Raw genomic sequence first — 10,133 nt, 5'->3', positions numbered from 1 at the left:
CAGGCTAGCCAACATCATAAAACCAAATGTCTATGCAGCTGTCATAACAAAGTAACCTAAAAAATGTATTTAGCGAAAAATTCAAACATTTTTTACAATAAATACAAAAGAATCGTATCAAAATGGACATGTGCGACTTGCATACGTGTGAAAAGTACAACTGCGCCAAAAACCAAGACATATTCTCATACCATTCTTTCTCCAAAGACCAAATTCCCAGCTCGATCAAGTAACGCAATAAAAGAGGAAATACAAAAGGTAAAGTAAAATAAAAGCCTCTTAATAAACAGTTTAGTTATCCTTACAACTGCCCTGCAATCTATAAAGCCAATAAAAATACTAAATGACGTGTAATTTTAATATATTTTTACTCAACTTAAAAGCTGTTTTGTTTTTCAGGCTGCACAATTTGCTGAGCTGTATAACTGGCAAAGGAAAAACTTAAAAGGGCCAGAGTTTGTACTACATGATGGCCCACCTTATGCCAATGGAGATTTACACATGGGACATGCTGTTAACAAGGTACATAAACTATATTTTAAACCTTTTTCTGATAATTTTAAAAGAAATCAGAACCAAGTCTAGGAATTCTAGTCATTTGTATAAGTGTCACATAAAGGCATCTTCAAGCGAGCTCCTTTTCAATTGTTCTTTACCATTGATTGGAACAATAACAGCTCCCTTTATTTAGCTTTGTAAAACTAAAATTAATTAATTCTCCCATTTTATAAAATGCTTTACACTTTTCCAGATAATTAAAGACATAAACAACAGAAGCCAAGTATTACAAGGGAACCGAGTCCACTACGTCCCCGGCTGGGACTGTCACGGTCTACCCATAGAGCTAAAAGCTCTACAAAAGGCCAAAAAAACAGCAAAAACCAACCAAATATCAGACCCGGTACATATAAGAGAGATTGCCAGAACATTTGCATTAGAAACGGTCGAAAGACAAAAGGAAGCTTTCAAGAAATGGGGCGTAATGGCAGATTGGGACAAACAATGCTATTTAACGTTAAAAAAGGAATATGTACAGAATCAGTTGAAACAGTTCTATAAGATGTATAAGTCTGGATTGATATTTCGGGCTTTGAAACCAGTTTATTGGTCACCTTCTTCAAAGTGAGTTGACTTTTTTTATTACTACATAAATGTTGAATATTAAAATTCCATTCAATTTTAAAGACTGCTAAAACGTAAAAACATTTTTCTGTCTGTGTGACACTTTCGTAAACCAAAATCTTTAAAAAAATATTAAAGTAGGTACAACTGAAACTTAAGTAATGCTTCAGATAAAGCACGTGTTTCTATTTGTCCATGATTCCTGACTCTCCTTGTCAATAAATAAATATCTTTCCTAACATTTAAATTCATGGATTTCTGCAAATTGATTTCTGGTTACTAAATTTATCTTTGTCACATCAACCACTGCTGTTTTTATAGTTTTTCAAGGTCACATCTTGATAGATGTATTAAATGCATTTTAACCATTTTAAGACAAGTACACAATTGCTAAAGCTAATACTTTCATTTCATGAATCTATAAATCATGATAGACCATCATTATCATCATACAAAGATGTTACTGATTTTACATTCACTTTTCAGAACAGCACTAGCTGAAGCTGAGTTGGAGTATGATCCACAATACAAAAGCAAAGAAGTGTATGTCACATTCCCTCTGCAGAATATACCAACTGTAATAAAGGATGCAGTCAAAGGGTATGTTAATTTATTAATTACTGCATTTACTGAGAGATATACCTTCATATCTCAGTGTCCAAGCTCATCAGTTTTCAGGTCAGGTTTTAGCATGAAATCATAAACAAACTAAGTCACCTTTACATTGTGCATATTGCTAGGAAGGACATAAGGATTCACATCACACAAATGTTACAAAGATGAAAGTTTGTGAGTGTTTTATAAACTGCTGAACGGATACTGATGTTATCCAGTAGTAATGTAGCTTATACATCACAATAAAATTCAGGCTATTTTTACTCGGCCGCCGAAAGTAGTTCCTTCAAGATCTGGCTCAAATCGCATCAGCTAAATTTCAATCAAAATACTTCCAGGCAAAATATCTCAGCAGTAATCTGGACGACCACGCCTTGGACGTTAGTAGCCAACCGCGCGATATGCTACAACCCTCAGATGCGGTACAGCATCGTCTCCTCAGGGCGTGGTCTGATGGTGGTAGCTACAGGACTGGTGAAGGCTTTGGGAGAACTGCTGCAGGAAGAGTTGAAGATTGTGGCTGAGTTTGATGGTATGTGTCAACAATTTTAGAAAATACTAATATATTTTTGAGGAGATGTGGTTGGGTGTCAATACCAATATTATAAAGCTGAAAAAGTCTGTTTTTTTTTAACACGTAAATCTCAAGAATGGTTATCAATTTGAAAAATAATTTCGGTGTTAAATAGCCAATTTATTAAGAAGGCTAAAGGCTACTTTTTATTCGAATACGAGAAAGTTCCCATAGGACCCGGGTGATCAGCTAGTAATGAGTAATATAAAAAATTACGTCTAAGTGCAAAAATATGTGTAATTTTTTTTGTATCCAGAAGGAGAAAATTCCATATATTTCCAGAACATTTTGTAATATTTTTTCACCTCTATCATTTAGCAATATTTTTTTCTTTTCAGGCACCAGTTTCAAAGGTACGACCTACTACAATAAGTTAGTGAATGAAATGCTTCCCTTCCTGGAAGGGGATCACGTGACGGAAGTGAAAGGCACGGGTTTAGTACACACTGCGCCCGCGCACGGCCCCGAAGACTTTCTTGTAGCGCTGAAGAATAATATGACTGTGGTTAGTTTCTTGCTATATATTTTTTGTAGGAAAATATTTTGAAAATGTGGATTTTTTCTTTGTTTTGTATTTTTCTTATTTTTTTTCTATGATAAATATTTACTGAGTTTATTTAGTAGGAGTCAAAACTCGAAATCAAGTAATTAACAATCTAGCTAAAGTGTTTTTATTTACTTGACATAACTATGGAATATTAATTTTTACCTAAACCACAGCTGTTCGATATTTTTTTGAAGTAAGAGTTTATTATGTAGTTCTGCTAATTTAAAACTGACAATTGACCTTTTCGACCTATTTTAAGATAAATGCTTTAGTTTATTTGTGATTTCCGAACTCTTTTTATATAATTCTTTATCTAACATCACCTTACATGTAACCATAAAGCTCTAAATATTTTAGATAGATAATACATAATTCTTCCTTCTTTTTTCACACAGCAATGTAAAGTCGACGAATCAGGCCGCTACACCAACTTAGACCCTGACCTGAACGGCCAGTATGTCCTCACTGAAGGTCAGGATACCATTATCTCTCGTCTAGCCGATGATGTGATACATTCAGGAGTGTATGTCCACTCTTACCCTTTGGATTGGAGAACTAAGAAGCCGGTTATTATAAGAGCAAGCCAGCAGTGGTTTATTGATACGGCGGCGCTGAAAGAAAAGGCGCTGGTAAGATTTAGAAGAGTATTATGGTGCACTTATATTTGTGTTGTATGATTATCCTTTCAATTTTGAAACACTTCTAACTTACTTTCGAATTTTGCCACTTTCTCGCTCATCAACTGAATGTTACAACTTCATCACTCAATAATTTTTTTGCTGTACATGTATAAGTGTCCAACACTATCCTTAAAAAACTTTTCGGCATTACCCAATCCAACTTTCAACTTTTCTCAATCCAACTGTTCAAATTTTCCCCAAGTCAACTTTTAACTTACCCAATCCAATTCTCCAACTTTCAATTTTCCTCAATCCAACTTTCAACTTTCCTCAATCCAACTTTCAACTTTTCTCAATACAACTTCCCCTTCTAGGCAGCTCTAGAACAAGTGGAGATCCTCCCCCCGTCTAGCAGCTCTCAGTCCCGCGTGGGTTTTCGCGCTCAGCTTGACAAGCGTCCGTACTGGTGCATCTCGCGACAACGCGCCTGGGGAGTGCCAATACCCGCACTTTATAAGAAAGACAACTCTCATTAACTAAATGATTCAGTGCTTCCCAATATAAACCTCGAATTACTCCAATACCACTGTTCAACTTTTCCAAGTCCAACTTTCAACTTTTTTCAATACAACTTTCAACTTTTCTCAATACAACTTCCCCTTCTAGGCAGCTCTAGAGCAGTGGTTCTTAACCGGTGGTCCGCGGACCACTGGTGGTCCCTGGAGGCATTCCAAGTGGTCCGCGAAGCTTAGCTTTGACGACGTTGCTATACGTTATCTAACTTAATTTTTATCGACTTGTAATTGCGAGCGGGGGTTTTCACATGGACGTACATATATCGGGTGTGTCGTACCTAGTCCCCCCATTCATGAAAATGTATGTTTGGGCTACATTTTACGTAATTTTGGTTTTGAGTCTTAAAAAATAATTAAAATTTCACGCTCGCTTCGCTCGCGTATTCAGAAACCGTATGCCCTTACCTTTGCATTTGTCAACAAACAAAAAGTTAAGTACGTTTGGGCTAAATTTTACGTAATATTTGGTTGAAGGCCGATAAAAATTTCGCGCTCGCTACGCTCGCGTGTTCAGAAACTATATACATATTTTGGCATTTGTCAACAAACAAAAAGTTAAGTACGTTTGGGCTAAATTTTACGTAATATTTGGTTTAAGTCCGATAAATTTTCGCGCTCGCTTCGCTCGCGAATTCAGAAACTATATGCCCTTGTTTTTGCATTTGTCAACAAACAAAAAGTTAAGTACGTTTGGGCTACATTTTACGTACCTAATATTTGGTTTAAGTCCAATAAAAATTTCGCGCTCGCTTCGCTCGCGCATTGGAAACTACATAGGCAAGTTTTTCTTCAGTTGCATTTGCACACAACTACCGACATGCGTTTAGCTTTGAGTAGAACTGACCCAAAAATTCAGATATTTTTTTTGATACATAATAAAAAAATCAGTGCTAATTTAGGTAAACCGATGAGGTGGTCCCCGGCAAGACAAACTTTAGTAAAGTGGTCCCTCATGTCAAAAAGGTTAAGAACCACTGCTCTAGAGGAAGTGGAGATCCTCCCCCCGTCTAGCAGCTCGCAGTCCCGCGTGGGGTTCCGTGCTCAGTTGGACAAGCGTCCGTACTGGTGCATCTCGCGACAACGCGCCTGGGGAGTGCCGATACCCGCGCTTTATAAGAGAGACAAATCTCATTAACTAAATGTTTCAGATATACCCAATATAACTTTCCAAATACTCGATTGCAGTTGTTCAACTTACCTCAACCCAACTTTCAACTTTTCTCAATACATCTTACAAGTTTTCTGAATTTAACTTTTCTTCTTTTTTCAATCCAACTTTCAACTTTTCTCAATCCAACTTTCAACTTTTCTCAAACCAACTTTGCCCTTCTAGGCAGCTCTAGAACAAGTGGAGATCCTCCCCCCGTCCAGCAGCTCTCAGTCCCGCGTGGGGTTCCGCGCTCAGCTTGATAAGCGTCCGTACTGGTGCATCTCGCGACAACGCGCCTGGGGAGTGCCGATACCCGCGCTTTATAAGGGGGATCAAGTTTTGGTGGATGAGTAAGTGAATATACTTTTTTGTTATATGTAAATATGTAAAATGAACAAAAAAATGTTGAATGCGGCTTTTAAAGATATGTGTTGCTGGGGAGTATGTTGTGCTACTTCTTCTTCCCAGCAAAAACACACAGAAATTGGTGAAGACTGGGCGTTCTGGGGGCCGTCTTTTAAATTTTTGACGTTCAAAAAGTAATGTTATGTAGCAAAGTTTGAATAAATGATTTTTGAATTAGATATTTTGATTTTTGTAGATATGCGCAAAATGATGAAAAAAAATATAAAACATAATAGAGAAATTATTTTATGGATGCGGTTTCTAGAGATTTGGCAATAAAGCCGGTTTTTTAAATATTCCGGTGGTTAATAACAAATATATATTCAAAAGCGCATTAAAATACATATTTTCTAGAGTGCTGTTGTTACTGTGGTGTACTTTTTTCTGTTTGTAAATAATATAGAAATGTACATATTTTTATTTCAGACGTATCATAGACAAGCTATGCTCTCTAATAGAGTCGCGCGGTGCCGACGTGTGGTGGACTTGTGACGTCACTGAACTGTTGCCTGATGACGTCATCAAGGAACAGAAACTAGATAGCAAGGAAATTACTAAAGGAAATGTAAGTTTATTGTTTGCATAGCGGAAGAATAGATTTATCTTTATTCAAACCTTTCTTATCAGGCTATTAAAGCTCATAGATATACCTTACTCGATATACATTTGTTTTATACAAATGTTTAATTTGTTTATATCGATTGGTATGTTATTAAAAAAAATAGATAGAATATTCTTTATTGTACACTAATAACAAACAGAAGGACATAACAAACAAGTAGTAAACGAGTACAATAGGCGGTCCTATCACTAAAAGATATATATGTTTAGAATTTAAGCAACAACATATTTTAAAATACACTGTATTTTGACATGATGTGATCACTTGTGGTATCTTTAATAATAAATTATATCTTTAGTTTCTATAAGTATAATAACATTTAGGTACTCTGAAGGTCAGCCATTACTATTTATTTTATATTATAGCCTTTCACATGCGCAATAGTGTTGTTCACTAATCCACAACCACCAGCAACTAACTTCAGACCGGCAAAGTTATTTGCCAAGAGCCCTAGTTGCCAGTTGCCCATAAATAAACCAGTATTCCTTCCACTAGTTCTCATTGATGTGGCTCTTTCCTCAAAAGGCCATTCCAGACCGCGTACATGGTGACACTCACACATAATATTATTTGATTTATAACATGTTTGGACTTTAAAAGAGACTATGACCCTTGAGTTTGTTTCGGCGTTTCTTCTCAGGGATCAGTCATTAGGAAATGCCGACCTCAGCGTTCTTAAAAATGACGTGTAAAAGTGATTTAATGTCCAACAACGATTTCATTTCATTAATAAACCACTATTTCTCCCCAGGATATAATGGACATCTGGCTAGACTCCGGTCTATCGTGGAGCACGTTAGACGGTCGGACGGCACAACTGTACTCTGAAGGCGTTGATCAGCTCACGGGATGGTTCCAGGCTTCTTTACTAACTTCTGTCGCTTTGACTGGGAAAGCACCTTATAAGTGAGTTTGGGAATTTATTGTTGATTTATATATTTTTATATGTATAACGATAATTAATCAAAATCCTTAACTACGGTGAACATTAAATTGCTAAAGGTTTATGTATTTGTATATTTGTGACATTTTAGTTTCCACATGTTTTTACACATTTTCTTCAAAACGAATATTTTAGCATTTCACTAATGATTCAAAACTACTGGGAACCGTGGTACACCGTTGACGAAAATTAACATAAACATTCTGTTTATTTTAGATAACAAAACATTATATTTTAGTTTAAAAACTTGACAAATATTAAATCTCATTTTTCTTTACTTACCTAGAATTCCTCTCTTTAATTAAAACACAATATCCTCCCAAACTTTTTCTACCAAAATGTCAAATTAACCCTGTCTATCCTCTTCCTAGGTCTATATTCGTCCACGGCTTCGTAGTAGACGACAAGAAGCGAAAGATGTCCAAGTCTATAGGCAACGTGATAGATCCGCTCACTATCATACATGGGGCTAAGGATAAGAATAACCAGCCGGCTTATGGTGTTGATACTCTTAGGTAAGTCTTGCTTATATATGATATTATTTAATAGGGTAATGATCAGAACTCATTCTTACTTTTTTTGAAGGTTTATAGAGGTATGTATTATAACATCCATTAAATAGTGGAGAAATACTCTTACCATTGCGTAGCAGGGGTGGGTCCCTAGTTTTATTATAATCGGAAAATACAGTATTACCAGCTAACATAAACAACAAATTATCCAACTATTAACCAATTACATGTTTTCGCATTTAGTTATGACGAGGAAAAGGTCGAACATATTACGATTGAATGACCACGTTCTGTCTTTATAAGTTCATAGGAATTGGTAAAACAGCCAAAATAATGCTTCATGTAATTTTGACCATTTTGCCACTAAGAGAATGTTGACGAATCACTTAACTCAATATATTAATAAACAAAAATATTTTGTCTTCTAAATTGGAAGTAAATATTCTTATGGCAACACCAGTACTGTCTAGTATTACCAACTCTAAAATATAATGCATTAAACTTTTATTTTCAGATGGTGGGTAGCAAGCCATTCAACTCAGCATTCCCAAATAATAATCAGTAAAAAACTCTTAGACGACTGTCAAAGCGAACTCATACGTATAAGAAACATTATGAAATACCTACTAGGAGTCATAACTGACCTACAAAAAACCGATTTCACAAGAAACCCAACCTTAAATTATTTCGACAGCTACATGGTCAAGGAAACCGAAGATTTTGTTAATCAAATAAACGATAGTTATAATAATTTTAGGTACAATCATGTAGCTCAAAGTATACTGCATTTTATAAGTAATAAAATATCCGGTTTGTACTGCCATTGTATAAAAGATAGATTGTACTGCTCTCTAAAAGATTCTGAAGAAAGATTGTCAGCCCAGTTGGTAGTTCACACAATTCTAGTCTCTCTAAGCAAAGCTTTAGGACCCATTTTACCCCATTTGATAGAAGAAGTATGGCAACACCACCCGTTGTACTCAAAACCGTTCTTTTTCACCGAAAAGTTACCGGTTTTGAAATCTATCGATGTTGATACGTCGCTAATGGACGCCATTTTGGATTTGAAGAGAGAAATATGTGTGTTAGCTAAAAATGAAAATTTGAAAAAGTTCGAAGCTAATATTATATTAAATTCTGATTTGTATGATAAGTTAAATGTTTTAAATAAGTCAGACGGAATAAATGACAGTGTTCTATGTGAGATTTTGGAGCTGTCATCTGTCACTTTGACAGGTAAAAATGGCGGGAAAGATGCTCATATTGAATTGGCACAGAGTAAAAATGGCCAGTGTTTGCGGTGTAGAAAATATAATGTTATTGATGATAGTGATAAATGTACTAGATGTGATAAAGTGTTAGAAGGTTTATAAATATTATTATTTTGCTTAGCTGTAGAATATTTGTTAAGTTAAAAAAGTACAGTAGGTAATGATGTTATTTATTCTCTTTTGTTATAATAAAAAAACATGTAGATAACTAATAAATGACTTAAAAATGAGAATGTAAATAATTTCATTTTTTACATTAAATCCAAATTAGTCGACGTAGGTATATTTTTTTGTGTCTGAGAATCGTTATGAAGTATCGGTATAATATCACTGTGGGTGCAGCAGTAAGAAGCATAGGTACTGTCTAAAAGCCACACAAGTTCACTTCTCTTCTTAGCCTTTTGTTTTCCAGGACCGCGGTCACTCATTGGAACAGTCCCGGACTCCCAGTCCCAGCTAATTGACTTCTTCACTATATTTACCTATGGAGTCGTAATTTAAACATTGCATAGTTTTATAACACATATATCAAGCTGATGATGACGTCAATAAAGGATTAACTCCAAAAATAACATGTAAACGCAATTCCCCAAAATACATGACTTGCATAAATTCCCCCAGCCTACAAAAGGCTACAAACCTACATACAAAACGTTCCGGCGACTAGTTTAATCCGGATCAAACCGGACCGAGCCAATTATTCCTGAACTATTCGGCTGAAACGTCCACTAATCAGATTTGCATCGTATTTATGCGTCCACAAAATTCTAGTGAAATGCTTTATTCTATGCCTGTTATTTACATTGGGAATTAAACGTGACGTGGTTTTAACAAATAAACAACAGTTTATTTCAGTACATTTTCGTATCTTATAAAAGCGGGTGAGCCTTACTTGTGTGTGTAAATCATCATCATCATCTCAGCCATAGGACGTCCACTGCTGAACATAGGCCTCCCTCTTAGATCTCCACTGATACCTGTTGGAGGCGACCTGCATCCAGCGTCTTCCGGCGACCTTTATAAGGTCGTCTGTCCACCTTGTTGGTGTAATATTCTCATAATCTCGAATTTGTTGAATACGATCAACAAATTCGTTGAAGCCAACCCGGACTGCGATATATTTGAAGATAAATTTGTCCATATAATGAGAGTATGCCTAAAGTTTTGTGAAAACAAT

General features: G+C 35.7%; 1 protein-coding gene across 1 annotated transcript; it reads left to right on the top strand.

Annotated features, from left to right (window-relative positions):
• Nucleotides 1-2: 2 nt before the first annotated feature.
• On the top strand, nucleotides 3-9,127 carry LOC110381155 (isoleucine--tRNA ligase, mitochondrial). Its single transcript, XM_064041445.1, has 12 exons — nucleotides 3-258; nucleotides 400-522; nucleotides 752-1,122; nucleotides 1,609-1,722; nucleotides 2,076-2,269; nucleotides 2,650-2,816; nucleotides 3,254-3,487; nucleotides 5,387-5,553; nucleotides 6,035-6,173; nucleotides 6,982-7,136; nucleotides 7,545-7,688; nucleotides 8,200-9,127. Exons 1-12 carry the CDS (start codon nucleotides 64-66, stop codon nucleotides 9,056-9,058), a joined length of 2,862 nt encoding a protein of 953 aa, XP_063897515.1. The 5' UTR covers nucleotides 3-63; the 3' UTR covers nucleotides 9,059-9,127.
• Nucleotides 9,128-10,133: the final 1,006 nt, after the last annotated feature.

This window comes from Helicoverpa armigera, chromosome 25 (genome assembly GCF_030705265.1).
Source record: "Helicoverpa armigera isolate CAAS_96S chromosome 25, ASM3070526v1, whole genome shotgun sequence".
Taxonomy (NCBI): domain Eukaryota; kingdom Metazoa; phylum Arthropoda; class Insecta; order Lepidoptera; family Noctuidae; genus Helicoverpa; species Helicoverpa armigera.
Note: the sequence above shows the minus strand (reverse complement) of the source record. Positions and strands in the feature narration are given on the sequence as shown.

Coding starts and splice junctions, on each gene's coding strand:
- LOC110381155 (XM_064041445.1), top strand. CDS start 64: ATGTATTTAGCGAAAAATTCAAACATTTTTTACAATAAATACAAAAGA. Junction 2,270..2,649: donor GATTGTGGCTGAGTTTGATG/GTATGTGTCAAC, acceptor TTTTCTTTTCAG/GCACCAGTTTCAAAGGTACG. Junction 7,689..8,199: donor TATGGTGTTGATACTCTTAG/GTAAGTCTTGCT, acceptor TTTTATTTTCAG/ATGGTGGGTAGCAAGCCATT.